We start from the raw sequence: 19799 nt of genomic DNA, 5'->3' as shown, positions 1-19799 counted from the left end.
AGCTTCGCGAGAGGTTTCCTCTATGTATTCCGCGAGTCCTAAATTTACCATGGAAATGTGGGAGTGCATTCCACAATGATAAATTAATCTTTTCACTTCAATTTTGCATTGTTTGACAGGTATCGAATGGATATTTTGGGACTGTAGGAGTTGGATTTTAGTTTGGTTGACCTTGGGTTTCGGAATAGGTTCCACGCATTCTTCTATTTCTATTGCATTGAAATTACTTATTTCTGTAATTGGCGTTCCACAGTCGACGGCGATGAAACCTGAGCATGATCTTATCGCACACAGCGTCAGCGTGACGAGAACTGCGTGGTACATTGTCATCTGAAAATGTCATGCTACTTAGTAAAGGCTAACTTAACTCTATCGCAATAAACGATTTTTTTCTTATTCTTAAACATTTCTATTTCTAAATTATTACATTCTGGAATGACTTTAGTTATGAGATAAGGTCCCTAATAATTATCATCCAGTTTACCATGCTTGATATTGTTTGTAAGGTAGACGTACTGTCCCGGTTCGAATACGACGGGGTTTACGTTTTTGTCATACCTTTCTTTCGATTTTAATTTAGACCTCTCGAGGCGCGTACGAGCGTCGTTTAACATTTCAAGATAACGGTTTTTTCGATTTTGCGTATACTCGTCCACTGTAATTGCATTATCGAAGGAAGGAAATTTGGAAGGGATTCGTGCAGGTTTACCAAAGGCTAACTCAATGGGAGTATATCCAGTGGCTTCGTGCTTACTGGTATTGTAATTGAATACGGCAGTGGTTATCCACTTGTCCCAGTCTTTCCTGTTGGTGTAGCTCTTGAGGTAGTCAACCAATACTTGGTGACTTCTTTCGAGACATCCGTTGGATTGAGGGTGAAAGGCCGTGGTCCTGATTTGTTCAATTTGCAAGGATTTTGTCATGCTTTTCATGATTTTCCCTACAAAATTTGTACCTTGATCGGTTAGGATAATCTTTGGACAGCCAAACTTGAGGATTAAATGTTCCAATAGTGCGTTGGCTATATCGTCAGCAGTGGCTCTGGATAGAGGGATGGCGAGTCTGTATTTGGTTAATGGGTCTTGCATAGTTAGTATATATCGATTTCCTTTTTCAGAAATTTCGAAGGGTCCTACTATGTCCATGGCAATTTTATCGAAAGGTTCCATGGGAGTATCTGTGAGTATCATTGGTTGTTTTGTTTTTATTCGGACCAATTTTTTTCGTTGAGAAACCTCACAGGTTCTGACGAAGTCTTCGATGTCAGCCTTCATATTATTCCAATAATAATTTTTCCTTATCCTGGCATAGGTTTTAACCATTCCCTTGTGTCCTCCCAAGGGTGACGAGTGATTTTCTTTCATAATTTCGTCTCTATCTTCGAGTGACGGTATAGTGATTAATTCTTGGCAAACAGTGATTATTATGTCGCTATCTTGCATGGCATTTTTTAGTAAAGTTATCATTCTGTTCCAAGTAGTGATACCAAATCTTTCTTGATAGTTCGATATTCTGGCAGAGAAAAGATTATTTTAAACCATTTCAGTTTTTAAAGCGGAGAAAGCAATACGTAGGTCAGTTTCGTTAGGGACATTAGTAGAGATGTGAAGTATAGAAACATATATGACTTTAAAAATACCTTTCCCTTGTACAGTGACTGTGCCGATGGGATAGTTTGTTTGCTTTATTTTGGGATTTCCTATCGAATTTAATAGTGACCCGTTGGTTCTAATTAAATATATTATATGGTCCTTTCTCATGGTTAAGTTATCTCTTGATATGATTATGTTTTTCTTTAAATTGTTGAGTTCCGGATCACCTAATTCTTTTCTTGCGTCATTGTCCGAGTTATACGAAGCACAGCTAGAGATCGATGACGCGTCAGCTGACTCTTCGTGGAAGTAGCTAGGAGAGTCTTGGAGATATGCAAATGGATTAGTCCGAGAATTATATAGTTCTGGACATGAAGAATAATCATCCTCTTTATGAGTAATCGTTTCTTTGATCGTCTCGGTAGATGAATCTGCAAAATTATCAGTATCATTTTCTGTTCCTGGCGTGAACAGGGCATTGGTAGAAGGGGCAATAGTAGTCTCATTAGGTCTAATTAATTCATTTGATTTGGTGATTCTGCGTAGGGGAGTACTGGAAGGTATTCCGGCCTCGTTTCTTGTGTTAATGATTGGCGATTCACTTGACTTCTGAGGTTGTTTGGTGTCGATTAAATCGTTTCGCGAGAGAGTATATCGGTCCATCGTGATTTCGCTGTTATTTAATTGTGAATTACTCGTGGTATTCGGACGCGTTTCTCCGGTGCTGTCAGAATCTTGGGCGATTGACCTTTCCGAGCTTGGTTCGATAGTCGTTTCTAATTCACTATCGATTGTTTTATTTTGATAGGATTCTGATTCTAGACCCTTAAGAGTTTTTGGGATTTTGTTTCTTTCCCTTAATTGATAGCGAGACCATTCTCTTGGTTCGCTAGAATTAGCATCTGATTTTCCCCGCGAAATTTGTTGTTGCGAGTAGGAGGAGGCTTTATAATCGGGGTCTTTGTTGACGCTGGGTTTTGCCGATTTTAAAATGGATTTAGGTTTAGTGGTATCCGTCTTTGCAGCAGGTTTCCTAGGTGGAACATTCAGGACGACTTTCTTCTTAGATACAGTTCCAGTTTTTGGTGCCGAGGTCGAAGAAGTTCCAGGTTGCGTTTTTAATGTAGCTCACGCCCCTTCCTTTGGTTGATCAGGCCTAGGTAAAGGCGCTACTCCTTGCGCAGGAACTCTTCTAGTTGTTCCATTGCTAGTTCTGGTTGAAGATGATGTTAGTTGCCCAGAAGTAGATTGTTCAGAGGTTTCCTTGGAGGAATTCCAGTATACTTCTGTTGTTTCGATGGGGTTTCGAGATAAAGCGTCGGCGTTAGTATTATTTTTGCCGGATTTATAGACTATTTTGAAGTCGAACTCTTTGAGCCTCTCTCTCCATCTCATTACACGCGACGTGGGGTCGTTCATATTTTGTACCCAAGCTAAAGGTCGATGGTCGGTGTAAAGTATAAAAGGCCTACCATACAGATAAGGTCTGAAAGTTTTGAGGGCAAACACTGTGGCTGCCATTTCCTTTTCTGTAGTAGAGTAATTTTGCTCGGCTTTGTTTAGGACGCGCGAAGCAAAGGCTATGGGCCTGTCTTGACCAATTTCTCCTTGTGATAAAATAGCGCCAAGTGCGTAACCTGATACATCGGTAGTAACGATGAATTGTTTTTCAAAGTCGGGGTATTGGAGAATTGGTGCCTCGCAGAGTCTATCCCGTAAAGACGTGATAGCTTCCTGTTGGGAAGGTGTCCATTCGAACGTTACGTTTTTACTTGTTAGATCCGATAATGGTTTGGCTAATTCAGCGAAGTTTTTAATAAAGCGTCTGTAATATCCAGCCAAGCCTAGGAATTCCCTGACGTTTTTGCGACTTTTCGGAGTCGGAAATTCTTTTACGGCCTTAATTTTGTCTGGATTAGGTTTGACTCCATCCGCGGAAATTATATGTCCTAGGTATTTTACCTCAGTGCGTAGGAATTCGGATTTGTCAATTTGTAAGTGTAAGTTTGCTTCTCTGAGACGTTCCGCGAGTTTCTCGAATTTCTTAGCGTGTTCCTCGAGTGTTCGGGCATAAATAACTATATCGTCCATATACACGAATAATTCGTTGCCTTGTAGACCGCGTAGCATCTGATCCATTAATCTTTGGAAGGTCGCGGGGGCGTTTTTCAGCCCAAAGGGCATTCGGTTAAATTCATAATGACCATTTGGAGTGGTGAAAGCTGTCTTCTGTTTGTCGTCTGGATGCATTTCGATTTGATGAAACCCGGACGCGAGGTCTAAAATCGAGAAGTATTTGGCACCTCCCAGCTGATCTAAGATATGGGTTATGAGAGGGATAGGATAGGCATCTCCTATCGTTTTGTCATTTAGTTTTCGATAGTCTTTAACTAACCTCCATTTTTTGTTTCCCTTTGAGTCGGGCTCCTTGGGGACGATCCATAGTGGTGAATTATACGGTGATTTTGATTGCTCTATTATGTTAAATTCTAACAAATTTGAGACTTGTTCTTGAATCTCTCCCTTTTGAGCAGGGGGAAATCTGTATTGCCTAGTATTAACCCATTAACGCCCAAAACGGCAAGAATCAAAGGTTTACTTTGCGATCAGATTTAAAGTGCTAAATCTTGTTGTACATATCGCAAAATACCTTTACTTATGTTTTCGAGGTCGCTCTACAAGATGGTATAATTTAAATTATGATTTGGTTGCGTGAAAAAAAGATATAGTGACTTTTTCCTCAAAAAGTGCTAAAAATTTTGCGACAAAAATTTTAAAAGTTAAATTTTCTACTAAAATTTGATGTTCCTCTTTATTAAAAATGGGCACAAGTTGGCACAAACATTCCAAAGTTTCAAAATATCGTCCGTAGGAAATGAAAAATTCTTGATGGTCGAAGCAAAATGGCGGCAAACACGATTTTTTGTTACAAAATTTCACAAGCTTTTTTCTCATCAATTACTAACTTTATTGAAAATTTCCCAACAATAAAAATGTCTTATAATTAATTGAAGAATATTCTAAAATTTTTTCAAATTTGTTATAAACAATTTTTTAAATTTCAGTCTCGTAATATTAGGAAAAATAAAAAATTGTTTATAAAAAATTTGAAAAAAATGTAGAATATTCTTCAGTTAATTATAAGACATTTTTATCCTTAGGAAATTTTCAATAAAGTTAATAGTTTTTTAGAAAAAATGAATTTCATATTAATAAGGTGAACAGACTTCTCTTATAAGAGCTGCACAATACTTAAAGCTTTAAAAAGATTCACTGACGGTATGCAATAGATTTTTAGCGCTTACTTTTTTTGATTGAAGTGAAATCTATCATCAACGGTCTACTACAAGTTTTTCTTCATTCTTTATTATATTTCTTTTTTTATATCAATTATTTTTCTTACATCACATGTAACGTTTTATATATTCTTTATCTAAAGTTTTTATATTCTTAAATATTTGATAATTGAAAAATGTCGAAGAGAAAACGACAAGTTCGAATGTCAGAAATTGAATCTGATGATGATAGTTCACATGAAGAATCTAGTCAAATAATTTTGATTCCCGATCCTAATTATTCTGGCGATAATGATTCTGGTTCAGACGATGAAAATTATAATGATTTTCCTTGTACGTCATATAAAAAAGTATACCATGGTTATTCTGCAAATTTAACTAAATTAGAAGCAGAACATGAGTATAACTGGGTTGACGGTGAAAAAAATTGTAAAGATCAAATTGAAAATGAGACACTGTTATCTGACAGCCAGAAAAAAATGATTGTGCAAAGTACACCAGTTCAATTATTCGAATCCTTTTTTTCTGATGAAATCAAAAATTATATTAGTGCAGCAACAAAGGAAAATAATTTTGAACTTTCTCGATCTGATTTAGATATATTTATAGGAATTTTAATTTTTTCATGCTTTAACAAAAGAAAATCACAACACGACTATTGGTCAACTGATCCCTTTTTGTCTGCTAACGTCGTTTCGTCAGTAATGTCTCGTAATCGATTCGAAAGTATAAAAGCTCATATAAAATATTCTAAAGCATCAGACAATAATCCAAATGATAAAGGATGGCGAGTACGTTCTTTGATAAACTTATTCCAAAAAAACATTCTTCAATTTGGATATTTCCAAACTGCAATGTCAATTGATGAATTGATGATAAAATCATATGCCAAAACGAGCTTGAAACAATTTATTAGAGGAAAACCAATAAGATTTGGATTAAAAATGTGGGGACTGTGTACTAGTAATGGTTATCTCTTAGGTTGGGATTTGTACTGTGGTAAGAATCAAATAGAAACGAATGTGCTGATGAAATGTGCATTAGGTAGCAGAGTAGTAATGAATTTACTAAAAGATTTCCTTCATAATACAACTCCTCGAAAGATAAATCTTTACCATGTCTATTTTGATAATTATTTCACAAGTTTTGATTTGATTTTACACTTACGAAATATAGGATTACGAGCCACAGGTACTATTAGGAATGATAGAGTTAAAATTAAAAACGAAATATGTAAGAAGGCAGAGAGAGGAACATTTGCAGTAAAAAATGACAAAAAAAGTCAAATAAATTACATCACTGTAATGGATTCAAAGCCGGTGTCCATAGCATCTACGGCGGCAGGTGTAAATCCAACTCTTCCAATAAAGCGTTATAGTTCTAAAGAACATGAAAAGAAAGAAATCCTATTTCCACACGCTTTTCATATTTATAACAAATATATGGGAGGAGTTGATACTCATGATGCTCACTGTAACAATTTATTGCCCAGCATCAGAAGTAAAAAATGGACATGGGTAGTTTTTACACGTTTGATTCAGGCATCTATTACGAACTCGGTTGTTATATATAATACTGCTAGTACCGGGAATAAAAAGTCTACAAAAGAGTTTGCGTTAGATATTGCTAAGCATTATTTAGCTAATCGAGAAAAAGAAATTACACAAACTCATGTATCCAAACGTGTAGAAAAGCAGAGCAAATGCTCATCATGTCCCATAAAAACATACAAAATTCTGTAAAGGATGCAACGCATATGTTTGCAAAACATGCTTTCCTAACAAACATTAAGAAAGAGTATTGAAAATAGGAAAAATGTGGGTATAAGATAAGTAACCTACTAAATATCAATGACTTGTGACCCTAAAAAATGCTAAAATATTCCAATTTCAGCTTGTAAACGAGATTAATATTTTTTTCTAAAAAACTATTAACTTTATTGAAAATTTCCCAAGGATAAAAATGTCTTATAATTAATTGAAGAATATTCTACATTTTTTTCAAATTTTTTATAAACAATTTTTTATTTTTCCTAATATTACGAGACTGAAATTTAAAAAATTGTTTATAACAAATTTGAAAAAATTTTAGAATATTCTTCAATTAATTATAAGACATTTTTATTGTTGGGAAATTTTCAATAAAGTTAGTAATTGATGAGAAAAAAGCTTGTGAAATTTTGTAACAAAAAATCGTGTTTGCCGCCATTTTGCTTCGACCATCAAGAATTTTTCATTTCCTACGGACGATATTTTGAAACTTTGGAATGTTTGTGCCAACTTGTGCCCATTTTTAATAAAGAGGAACATCAAATTTTAGTAGAAAATTTAACTTTTAAAATTTTTTGTCGCAAAATTTTTAGCACTTTTTGAGGAAAAAGTCACTATATCTTTTTTTCACGCAACCAAATCATAATTTAAATTATACCATCTTGTAGAGCGACCTCGAAAACATAAGTAAAGGTATTTTGCGATATGTGCAACAAGATTGAGCACTTTAAATCTGATCGCAAAGTAAACCTTTGATTCTTGCCGTTTTGGGCGTTAATGGGTTAATGGGAATATTGTCCACCGTAAGGATTCGGTGAGTGGTAGCGCTCGTGGCCTTGAGGGGTTCGCCTGGTAGATAAAATATATCTTCAAATTCAGTGACGATCTCCATCACGTGTTCTTTCTCTTCGGAGTTTAGATGATCTAACCTTATGAGTTCCAAAATTCTCTCTGGTCTATTTTGGTTAATAGGACCGTTAGGAGAGCTAGTGGCATTCTCTTGATTATCCTCGTCTATGCTCATATCGAATGGATACAGTGAAATTACGGGTACTTCTAATTCTACGTCCTTGTCGAGAGTATTAACAGCGTATACGTAGGCGATGCCATTATCGCTAGTAACCAATGCTTCTCCTACAAGAATACCGTCATGAATTTTTAGTGGAGGCAAATAGCCTTCTCTAAGTTCCGACTCGCTAGTCCTCACGTATATTAGGGTTTTGTGCCTAGCCTTTAAGAGGACCCTTTCCTTATCAAGGAAAGGAATGATTACTCCTCCGAGTTCCAAGTACTTATTTTTGAAATCTAATTTCCCACCTTGCTTGGTGAGCAGGGGACTTCCTAAAATTCCGGCGTAAGGGATTGGTAGTTCGTCCGATATAACATGGAACCGACAGGGTTGATTTTGGATAGTGAGATTGAGGTGACCCAGCGTTTTGGGCTGGTCTTTTTCGGATATCCCATTAAGTGTATAGATCTCTTGAGAGTTGATAAGAGAGGGTTCCCTGATTTCGGAGTACTTGATGAGGTTCAATTGTGAACCACTGTCTATTAGGAATTTGGATTTTGGGTTTTTTAGTTCCTTGGAATTTAAAAGGAGAATAGGAGGATTTATGTTTTCTAGGGCCTTGGCAAATTTACAGTAGGCGATCAATGCAGGTTGTCTTTCGCCCTTATTTAATTCTGAGAGTTCGGCTCCACGTTCGGGCGTGGAGAAGTTCTTCCGTTTCCCGAATCCTGATTCGAATTTTTCGTATTATTGTTTCTTTTTTCGTTATTTCGAATTCGGGTTCTACACTCGTCGATGACATGATCGCTTTTCTTACAGTATGTACACACACTGATTTTCCTGTCTACATTTTTCCTCTCGTTATTGGAGCCAGTGTTCCGCGACTCTTTCTTGGGTTGCTTGTCTTTAAACCAGCAATCCTCTGATGAGTGATTGGTTCTCGTACAATGATCGCATTTATCTCTCGTTTTCACGGTCGGAGTTGCCATCGCTATCCTAAAACTTTCCTTCGATTTGTTCGATCTAAAGAATTTTTTTTCTCGGCTTATTGAATGTCTATCGGCTAGTTTAAATCCGTCTTCTATTTTCCCTCTAGTGTGGGATAAGAATTGCTTAGGAAATTCTTGATTATTTCCGGAAGTGCTCGATGATACAATTTTGCAATAAATCTATTAATAAATTCCGAGGCAGACAAGCATTTATATTCTTCCGTGTATTTTATTAGTGTCAAAGCTAGTTTTCGAAAACGCACGCGAGGTCGGCTATGGATTCTCCGTCTTGAAGATCGAGTTTTACTGCCTCTTCTATATATTCGACAAGTTCGTCTCCGCGACGGAAGTCTTCCGATAGCGCGTCGGCTAACCTTTGAAGAGTCTCGATATTTAATGGTTTCAGTCTTTGCTGAACCTTTTCGCCGCAGTGTTTTATCGCTTGGAACACTAGTTCTTCCTCATCTACTTTATCCACGTATTTCCTTGCGTTAAGGATTTTCTTAACTAGTCTGTTTAGATCTAATGGGTCGGTCCCGTCATAACTGGGAAGACTCTCGATTACGCTTTTAACGATGTTTCTCTGATCGGAACAACTAATATTCGCGACGGAACGTTCTCCGACGGATTGATTCCCCGAGAGGATCGATCTACTCGCATAAGGACCGTGCTCGTCAGGTATATTGATATTTAGACTTACTATTTAGTCGTGGAATAGCGAGGTGAGTAGAGTCAGTAGAGTCGTCGATGAGCGATGATACGGTGCAATCGTTGGTTGAAGTTGCAGTCGTTGGAAGAGGTTACCCAAGCAGAATTTGGCAAGGCGGCTAATTCGATGTTGATTCCAATTCAGTGTTGGATAGGCGATAAGATGCTTCATTCAGCGTTGTCCAGCGAGTTATCAAATATTATTGCAAGTCCTCGATGATTTTCCCAAAAAGCGGTATCCCACTTCTGACACCAATTGTTACGTCCTGAGTTGTGTGGTTAACTCAGGAACGGTTTTTGTTGTGGGCTCCAGTGTCCGCTGCCTACCGGCTGGTAGTAGTTGTAGGAAATTCGATGGAGGATTCTTGTATTGAGGGATAACACTTATTTGAGTAGACTTCGATGATTTTTATTTATTAACCGTAACAAATATAAGAGAGTCTTCCAAGACTGTTCTAGTTGAAGGTACAATTAGCACTATCTTAAAAGCTAATCGAATTAGTCGACGCCGGGTTCTGGATCGTGATCCAGGGAGATGGCTAAGCCAATCAAAACATTTATAAAATGAATTCATCCTATCTTTGACCAATAAGAATTAAAGCATCTTAGAGTGAGTGGGAGGTAGAATTCTCTCACGGACTTACAGTCGCACGATGCAAGATGCAAACGTAGGCAAAGATAAGGTCCCGGCGATGGTGCCTGCAGATTCTGGCATATGGGATCACATTCAATTATCCTATTTCTTTTAATAAAATAATTTTAATTTTTAGGGATTAATTGGTTAGAGACGTAACAATATTATACAGGGTGTATCAGCAATTATGCATTTAATTTTAACTACGTATTCTTGGGACTAAACTAAGACGAAAAGTCCTATACTATAAGGTCTGGAAAAGCATCATAGCTGAGATAAATCAATTTTAAACCGATAAATCAGGGATTTGATTCAACGGAAAAATTACTTTCATTTCACTTTCGTTGACAGTTCCCCTTTAAAAAACAAAAGAAGTTTTTACTTCTCTGCCGATCCGTATACACACACCCACGCAACTACGCCGATTATTAATATTACCTCCTAATGTCCTACATTTCTGATCCTGTTATTGATGAAATTCATTTTCTGCCTATTTTTAAAAGGATCCTCGACAGCATCCATTTCATAAATGAAAAGTCTAAAGAATAATACGGTGTTATTTGTAGATTAATTTCAAGGCGTTTTATCTTTGCGGTGATACGGCATATGAACTGTTCTAAGGTAGTCAAGAAATAAATATTATACAGCGTGTTTCTCTAACGGAGGAACATAGGAGAATCGTGTTAGTTGACTATAGCGCTCGGATTGATCGAATCCGAGATCGCTGATTGGTCAATTTCGTGTAGTGCCAACATAAATTGGTCGTTGCCAATAGATGAATAATAGTAATGTCCTATATGACGTCTTTATCGGCGTTTATGGATATCACCTGATTTCGGAAATAGAAAATAGAGAGAATGACGGAATGTCAAACGTCAAAACTAATGGGTGTGAGGTTATATTGTTGTAAATAAAGTAAAAAAGATTAAAATATTAAAGAGTGAAAAAGAGAATTAATATTATGTGTAATTAATAATAATTTTTAGTGCATTAAATAATATTTACTTGTCTAATTATGTTAACCCTGTTTATTTGTTTAGTTGCTTATAGTAAAATGTAATAATTACAAAGTGGACAAATAGCAGCTCATGGAAAGTATACTGCTATTCGACAGAAACATTCTGTGAATTATTGGAATAAGTAGTCGAAGAAGATGAATTATTGGAAAATATCTTCATCGGTGATACAACTAGTGGAAATCATACAATTTATAATCTTTATTTTGTACACCATGCTAATTGGGGAAGAATTGGACAAATATCAGACATAAATTTTGAAGGTAGGTAAAAGCTTACTCAGAATAAATAAATTACATAAGAATATTGGCAAAATTAATGATATAGATTAAACGATACTTTTAGGAAGACATGATAACATTGATAAATTCTGTAAATACCCAATAAGGCAGATTATATTGGATCTATGGAGAAACCATGGTGTGTAGCACTGGAATTGAGAAATCAAAATCAAGATGTGTAGCCAAGCAGTGTGTCTGCTATTTTGAATTGTGCCTTGACATTTGCATTGTGTGTGATGGAGGAATCAATGGAAACCATTACGCAATGTAAATATTCTACTGAAAGTTATAACGTAAATTGCTATTATATAGCCATTATCACATACAGCTTTACAAATTCAGTTTTTTTAATAGATTAAATATAACATTATGTAAGAAAATATCTAAGATAATTATTATGCTCACTATTAAGTTTTTACGTATACTTTCAGGTTCAGAACAATTAATTAAATCATAGGAGATGAGTGTGACTTGAGTTATTTTGAATAACTCCAAATCATCCAGTGTGGCTACTTGGAAGATGCCTGTAAAGAGAAGATTCTTCTAAAGCTGGCAGGACAGAAATTTGTCCAAATGCTGTTCCAATGAAATCAATTAATGTATATGCAGCCCATTAATAATGCTATGCACATCCAGTTGATTATTTAAGAGTAATTAGATAAGATGAAACCTTATACATTATATTATATCTTACAGTACGTATTATTTAAAATACATTTGGAAACTATGTGCACTTATCATAAACTAAAAATAAATCAAAGTGTATAAATAATATAGAAACAATTATTTTCTGTTCTTTACGGTTCATAAAATTGCTATAAAAATTGTCTTCATAACATAATTAGTTTAATTATTTGTTAGAGTTTTTATTTGCATTCTTCTATCTATCTTGATTAAATGAATTATATATTTTCCAAGTGAAATATATTTTATTGTGAATGATATACTTCAAACAAGAAATATACTTTACATGTATTGCTCAAAATTTATTAGATTACATTATTTACAAATATAATTCAAAGTGACCTCCAGCGACGGCAGAACAGTATTCCAGTCTCTTATTAAAGCCTTCCAATATATTTTGCAGTTGTTGAGATGTTATTCTCTCACACCCTCTGATAATTGCTGTTCTCAGTTCATCCAGATTTTCAAATTCCGCTACATCGTAAATCTCATTTTTCAGGATTCCCCATATCCCAAAATCTAAGGGCGCAAGGTCGGGCAATCTCGGAGGCCATTCAATTGGCCCACGTTTCCCGATCCACCTTCCTGGATACTTTGTATTTAAATATTCCACTACAACCCTAGCGGTGTGGGCTGGAGCACCGTCCTGTTGAAATACTATTTGGCCCTACAATATTTAAAAAAAGATTGCTGAAATTAATCATCTAGTATATTTTATAATATTATGTTTATTTAAAGATTAATGGAAATTACCTTATTAACAATAATTCTATTGATTCTTGACTCGACTTCGGTTCTTAAAAGATTTAAATATTTATCGGCATTTAGATTGCCGTCTATAAATATAGGCCCGATTATCCTTTCTCCCAATATTCCTAATCATACGTTCAATTTTTGCTGATATTGGGTATGTGATTCAATGCTTTGGTATGGGTTTTCTTTCGACCAAAATCTGGTATTTTGTTTGTTCGGCGCATGAACTAGGACAAAGGTGGATTCATTGCTGAATAAAATATTTGCTAATAAATTTCCATCCATTTCAATTTTGTCCAATAAAATTCTGCAGAAGTCCAGCCTTTTGGAATAATCTAATTCTTTTAATTGTTGACAAGTGTTCAATTTATATGCCCGAAATTTGTCTTTTTTTAATGTTCTGTACACTGACGATTTAGAGACGTTGCATTGCCTACTAATTGCAATTAGGGATTGTCGTTGATTATTTTCAGCACAATTTATGATTGTCTCTTTCGCACATTCTGTTAATGCCCTTCTAGGACGCTTATGTTTAATGTGCCTTGACTCTAAGCACCCGGTTTCTTCAAATTGTTTAATAGTACGAGAAACCATGCTAATATTGGGTGTCGTATGTTCGCCAAATTCTATTTGAAATAATTGTATTACATTCCTAATTGAATTGCCCCCATAGTACCATTTTATTAATTGTACTTTTTGCTTGGTATTCATGTTTCTAATAAATCTGTAAAATGTGATACATAAATTAGTAATATGGTTAATATGGATCATTGTTCATTAAAGCTTCCAAATGCTATTAATATTACACAAAAGTTGAATATACTCACGTATAAAGGTTTATCTTTTTAGATTATTCGTAAAAGATTTAGAAATCAGTTAATTCGCTCACTAATGCGAAAGAGATCTTTAAAGCAAATGTCTTGCAAAATCGACAGTCATTTATTGCTGTCGATTTTGCAAGACATTTGCTTTAAAGATCTCTTTCGCATTAGTGAGCGAATTAACTGATTTCTAAATCTTTTACGAATAATCTAAAAAGATAAACCTTTATACGTGAGTATATTCAACTTTTGTGTAATATTAATAGCATTTGGAAGCTTTAATGAACAATGATCCATATTAACCATATTACTAATTTATGTATCACATTTTACAGATTTATTAGAAACATGAATACCAAGCAAAAAGTACAATTAATAAAATGGTACTATGGGGGCAATTCAATTAGGAATGTAATACAATTATTTCAAATAGAATTTGGCGAACATACGACACCCAATATTAGCATGGTTTCTCGTACTATTAAACAATTTGAAGAAACCGGGTGCTTAGAGTCAAGGCACATTAAACATAAGCGTCCTAGAAGGGCATTAACAGAATGTGCGAAAGAGAAAATCATAAATTGTGCTGAGAATAATCAACGACAATCCCTAATTGCAATTAGTAAGCAATGCAACGTCTCTAAATCGTCAGTTGTGACGGGGGTTTTCATTGTACCCCGTCCCAAGACTATAATTAGAGCAAGAGGCTAAAATTGAGCCCCAAGGGTAGATACATAATCCGAGTGTTTGGGGGAGGGATCCTTAGGATGCGACTCTTTCTCCCTTCACCCCGATATCGACCTCCTCTACAAATCATGAAAATCAATCCATTTTTAAGTTAAAGTATGTTTGATGAGTGAGTGCAAGGAACGATTATGAGGATGCGAGACGGGATGGCAGGGATTTGTTTTATTATACAGCTTAGAAAAGTAGGGAATGTCAGGCAGGAAGCAGCACAGGAGGTGATGGGGAATCGTCGAGCAGAAAAGGGAGAAGGAGAGAGAGAATACCTCCTCTGACGTGAAAAACCTTCTCGGAGCGGGAGGAAACTAACCTGAAAATACGACCAGAACTACAAACATCCGCTGCCTGGTTAGGCAGAGTGATGGGCGGATAAGATGCCGCCGAGGACTACGATCGGCCAATCAATAGGCTATCTTATTATATGAAATTTTCATATAAGCGACCAATGTTAACAAAAACTGTCAACAAGGAGGGATGGAAGTAGCGAAGGAGTGGGGAATGGAAGGAGAAGATGATCTGAGACCGATCAAGTGAAACATAGCTCTCTTAATGCGTGGACCCGCGGAAGGAGTAGGATCGCCCCTTTTAATTGGCAGCCCAGCGGAGCGAAGAGTGGCGAATGGGAGTTACTGAGAAGACCCTGGAAGAAGGAGGTTAATTATTGGACTCGGGATTGAAGAGGATAACGGAGAGAGATGAAATAATCGGGAGGCATGGAGAGAAGCCTGGACGGAGTCGCTCCAGAAAGCGGTGAGAGAAGGTGACCCGGAGGACCTGAGTGGAGCCGCATCTGGAAGTAAAAGGGACAGGTTAGAAGGTAGCATCTTTCCTTAACCCTCTGTGTGTACGTAGTTTAGCAGGGAGGATCGTCCCAGGAAGGGGGAGGTGTGCTGAGGAGATCCTGGTGAGGAATTCCCCGCAATTCCCGGTTTTCCCCGGAAATGGTTTTCCCCGGTGAGTGATAATCTCTCCCGGTGCTCGATTCCGGGTGTATTGGCTGGTGAGTGGGCGATCGCGAGAGGGTGGAGAGGTCCCCTCTTCGCGAGATCCAGGGTTAACTCAGAACATCACTCCCTAGGAATCCACCTGCCGAAGGGCAACATATAGAAGGAAGGACTCCTGTAAGGAGTAGATGAACCCCTTAACTTAGAGGAGAGTAGAGGGACCGTCGGTTGGTCCATAGAATCATCCACGAGCCGAGTACGCCGATCCCCATCCCTGGGTGAGTGTTGTCCGATCGGGTGAGGGAGGTATCCCGGACCTACGACGTTGCCTAGGAAAGGAGCTGTTCGAGGTACCGGGAATCCGATCGCGAACCCTCACGCCGAGTATCACCTCCCGGAGGGGCCTCTTCAACGAGCGCGGTTGGAGAGTGTGTGCCGAGGGCCTCCCCGTGGGGTTCGAGGTATTCAGGTTCGGAGGGAACGCCTCCTTCTGGACTTGGCGATAATATTCGGGGTCATTTATTCCCCGTCATCGGGAGAAACTAGAAATACACACAGAGTGGTGCGGGCGAATATCATGCCCGAGTCGAGTCCCCGTAGTTCTGTCTCGCATGCCTGGAATGAATGTGTGTGTCGAAGGCGTACGCCCCATGAGACGACAGTCCTATGGATGAATGTAGATGTGAACATAGGGCGTGTTCGTAAATTACTGGTCAGCTGCTTGAAAAATAAATATAGTTGGTAGTAACAGAATGAGAATAGTTAGCTAGGTTGGTGACACTGTTAATTGCTGACAAGTTTGTTTCCTGAAGTTTCCTCAGCAGATCAGCTGTTTATGCTTTGACAGATTTAACAATCTATCATCGGCTGTCTTTTAATGCAAAAATATGATGTAATTGGATGTTTATTATTTTTCAGAGAAAGGCGGAAGAATAAATTTGGACAAAAGGATCTGTGGACTATTCTGAGCTGCTTTCAAATTTAAATCTTAATATGTATAACTGTGAAATTCAGTGTCAAACAGTATAAATTGAATTTATTTAATATTGTTTAATTTACAATTATAACAATAAAGATTTATTTGAAATAATGGAGTATATTCATTTATTCACTTCATCTTCTAGTAGTTCATCTAGTAGTGATATGGATGATGAAATCAATTTTCTTATCGATGACAAAGAAAGAGTAGAAATACCAAAAATTAACAACTATTACCAAGATGTTGTATTACAATATAATCATCATGAGTTTCAAAGGCATTTTAGGCTAGTATAATTAATATATTTTAAGGCGTATAAACTAGTTATGTTTACTTGTATTATTTATAAGACAATTATATTTATTGTAGGATGGATTGCTATGCATTTGAAATATTACTCCATTATGTAGGACCAAAATTAAATGATCAATTAGTATTACGTAGAGAAAGATTAAAGCCTGAGATACAATTGTTAGCTGGTATTTATATACTAGCAACACCTGACAGCTATCGCTCGATAAGTGAAAGATTTGGTATTGCTCGTTCAACAGCATGGAAATGTCTCAAAAGAGTGGTTGAAGCTATATATAGTATTCGCAACCAATTTATTAAATGGCCTACCGAACAAGAGGCTCAAAAAACATGGGAAAACATATATCGTAGACATAAATTCCCAAAAGTATTAGGTGCTATTGATGGGACTCATATATATATAGCTAAGCCTAAAGAAGATTCAGTTGATTACATTAATAGAAAACAAAGATATTCTATACAATTACAGGTAATATTGATTCTTCAGTTCTTCCTTAAATTCAATAAAGCTAAAAAGATAAATTTACATATATCTGTAGGTCATTTGTAAAGACGATTTGTCTTTTATCCATGCTTTTGCTGGAATGCCTGGAAGTGTGCATGATATGCGAGTATTCAAATACTCAGGTGTACAGCAACTTTGTACCAATCACTTTTTTCCACAAAACAGTCATCTGCTAGGAGATGCGGCCTACACAAACCAAAATAACGTTTTAGTACCTTTTATTAATAATGGCCATTTAACTACGGAACAAGTTGCTTATAACACTCATTTGTCATCTGCTAGATTAATGGTAGAAAGATCTATTGGGCTATTAAAACGACGATGGCGTTACTTAATAGAAAAACTTCCAATGACTCGAACAAACTTAATACCATATTATATAATAACTTGCTGTGTTTTACATAATTTTTGTTTATTAAATAATGACTCATTATATATGACAACACCTATTATACCAGGTCAATTACATGGAATGGAACCAATGGCAGTTCCATTCGAATCAAAAAGACAAGGAAATGAAAAAAGGAGAAGAATCACACAAAACATTTCTAATAATTCTTAATTTTATGAAATAAAATAACAGTCTTATTGCACAGTCTATTGTAATATAAAAGGTTTTTATATTATTGACAACTAAATAAAATTTAAGCATATATATAATAAACAAGTTTTTAAATTTCTGTTACGTAAACATGTATTCTTCCTGCCATTAAAGTTTTAGAAGTTTCAATATATTTCTCTAAACTTTATTTAAAAACTATCAAACATTATTAATTAAATATTTTAATTATGAAACTAGTAAAATTATATAGGAATTATAAAGTAGAATGGTTTCAGGCGTTTCAGCTGACCATTCTCTATTACGAATAGAGTTTATTTCACCATCAACTTTTAAAGATCTGCGTAACTAGAAAATGACAATCATTTAGTTAGAATCGCATATTCTGTTAAAAGTATGAAGTGAATAAAAATAATTTTCTTTTGATTCCGCATATTACTTACATTATTAACCAAGATTTCAAATTAATTCCTTGTTGTTAAATTTTCTCCTTTTTTTTAAGTATTTCTTTAAATTCGGACAATAATTTTAATTTCTTTGCTTTATATATTTCATTTTGCTCTCTCCTTCATCTTTTTTCTTCTATTAGTAATTTCAAATATTCAGTTTTTTCGTCATCATTCGATTTTCTTTTCCTTTCTGCAAAATTGACATGCAATTATCAATGATAATAACTATATAGTAATAATTGGGCAAAGTAATCATAATATATGATATTCAAGGACATACTATTTGGAGTAAAAGAATTGTCTCTATCTCTTAAAGGTTTCAATGTATCAATAATATTGGAGCCGGCTACAGACAATGGTGTAACCCACTTTTTTGTTTTAAAAATATCATCCAAAATCTATAAAAAATATATAAAATGTACTTTTATTATTTCAGTTTTAGCGTAAGTGTATACAAATATTTATCATTTTAGCATGTAAATTATTTTTTTATTAATTGTAACAATTTTATTATACGTGTTTCTAGTAAAAATATAATTGAAACTTAAATAGTTTACTAAATCAAATACCTCTAAATACTGCCAGTCTTTTCTATTATTTCCACTCTGGGCATTGTGATCTATAACCTGGCGATATCTTCTTTTGAGCGAATCAAATTTTATACTGCAACTACGAGCAGAAAAATTATAATTTCTTTCTTTCATTAACTTTGAAATTGTATCCCATAATAATTTGTGAGGATGTTTGTCCAGTAACCCACAATGTTCTTTATACAAAAATATTAATAAAAGTGTTGATGCATGAGTCCATTGTACCTTGAACTTTGATGAACCTTAAAAGAGTCAAGTATTTATTAATTTAGATACATATATAATTATTAATATTTTATTCTGTACCTGCATTTTGTGCATTTCTAGGGTCATCAGGGTCTGTGTCATAAAAATCATCACTCTCCAATTTATCAGATTCTAATATCCCGCTTATTTTCATTTGGGTGCTATTAGGATCAGTTTCCACTACAGTTACTTTAAAATCATCATGGAGCACATTATAATATTTAATATTATTTGCTTTGGCTAAGCTAGAATTGACACAAATTTTGTTACTATCTGAAGTCTGTAATTTTACGTTTTGTAGTAACATAGCGGCAAAAGCAGGGTCTACAAAAATATAAATTAAATAAATAGTAGTGCTATTATATATTTATAATAATTTACATAAACTATGTAGAAAGCAATTCATAAGCCAAACTACCTTTATGAGCTAGTTTGAAATCATTCGAATTAACTTTAAGTTTGTACTCTATTAAAGTTTCGGCATCTTTTAATATTAATTCATGGACTAAATTTTTCGATTGTATGTGTGTTTGTACATCCATCTTTACTCTAAAATCAAATTAATAGTTAGTGATAAGTATATATATATTATCATTGTAGTAAAAAATAATTAAGTATTAAATTTTACATTTAGTGAACAGTCGGAATCGAAGAAAATATCGAAAACACAAAAGCGAGCATTGGATGTAAAAGCCGAAAATTACAAAAAAGTCTGAACACTGAAACTATGACGGATGACCCTTATAATGCCCTATGTATTGTATGTATGTACGTACCCCACAATAAATAGCGTCAACTTTTGCGACTGTCGGCCTTTGCTGGCTGAAGCATAGGAAACGGATTGTCAGCAATTCTCAGCGTTACCAACTTTTAAGTGATAAATTTTATTTACTGCCAACCATATTTTGTTCGTCAGTTA

General features: G+C 35.4%; 2 protein-coding genes across 2 annotated transcripts; one reads left to right on the top strand and one right to left on the bottom strand.

Annotated features, from left to right (window-relative positions):
- Positions 1 to 5064: 5064 nt before the first annotated feature.
- On the top strand, positions 5065 to 6630 carry LOC136785008 (piggyBac transposable element-derived protein 3-like). Its single transcript, XM_066745982.1, has one exon. The coding sequence runs from the start codon at positions 5065 to 5067 to the stop codon at positions 6628 to 6630; it is 1566 nt and encodes a 521-aa protein (XP_066602079.1).
- Positions 6631 to 17706: 11076 nt separating this feature from the next.
- On the bottom strand, positions 17707 to 19056 carry LOC136785007 (uncharacterized). The gene is made up of 5 exons (XM_066745981.1): positions 18941 to 19056; positions 18614 to 18876; positions 18325 to 18442; positions 18039 to 18234; positions 17707 to 17943 (listed from the first exon to the last, which is right to left on the bottom strand). Exons 1-4 carry the CDS (start codon positions 19032 to 19034, stop codon positions 18164 to 18166), a joined length of 546 nt encoding a protein of 181 aa, XP_066602078.1. The 5' UTR covers positions 19035 to 19056; the 3' UTR covers positions 17707 to 17943; positions 18039 to 18163.
- Between the last annotated feature and the right edge of the window lie 743 nt (positions 19057 to 19799).

The sequence above is a fragment of the Prorops nasuta genome, unplaced genomic scaffold (assembly GCF_024137725.1).
Source record: "Prorops nasuta isolate Cenicafe-Biocafe unplaced genomic scaffold, Cenicafe_Pnas_1.2 PNAS00126, whole genome shotgun sequence".
Taxonomy (NCBI): Eukaryota; Metazoa; Arthropoda; class Insecta; order Hymenoptera; family Bethylidae; genus Prorops; species Prorops nasuta.
Note: the sequence above shows the minus strand (reverse complement) of the source record. Positions and strands in the feature narration are given on the sequence as shown.

Excerpts from the sequence above, each read along its gene's own strand:
- LOC136785008 (XM_066745982.1), top strand. The coding sequence starts at position 5,065 with ATGTCGAAGAGAAAACGACAAGTTCGAATGTCAGAAATTGAATCTGAT.
- LOC136785007 (XM_066745981.1), bottom strand. The coding sequence starts at position 19,034 with ATGAAAATAAGCGGGATATTAGAATCTGATAAATTGGAGAGTGATGAT. Across the intron at positions 18,877-18,940 it reads TAGAAATGCACAAAATGCAG|GTTCATCAAAGTTCAAGGTA; the intron begins GTACAGAATAAA and ends GACTCTTTTAAG. Across the intron at positions 18,235-18,324 it reads CAATTCTTTTACTCCAAATA|AAAGGAAAAGAAAATCGAAT; the intron begins GTATGTCCTTGA and ends TCAATTTTGCAG.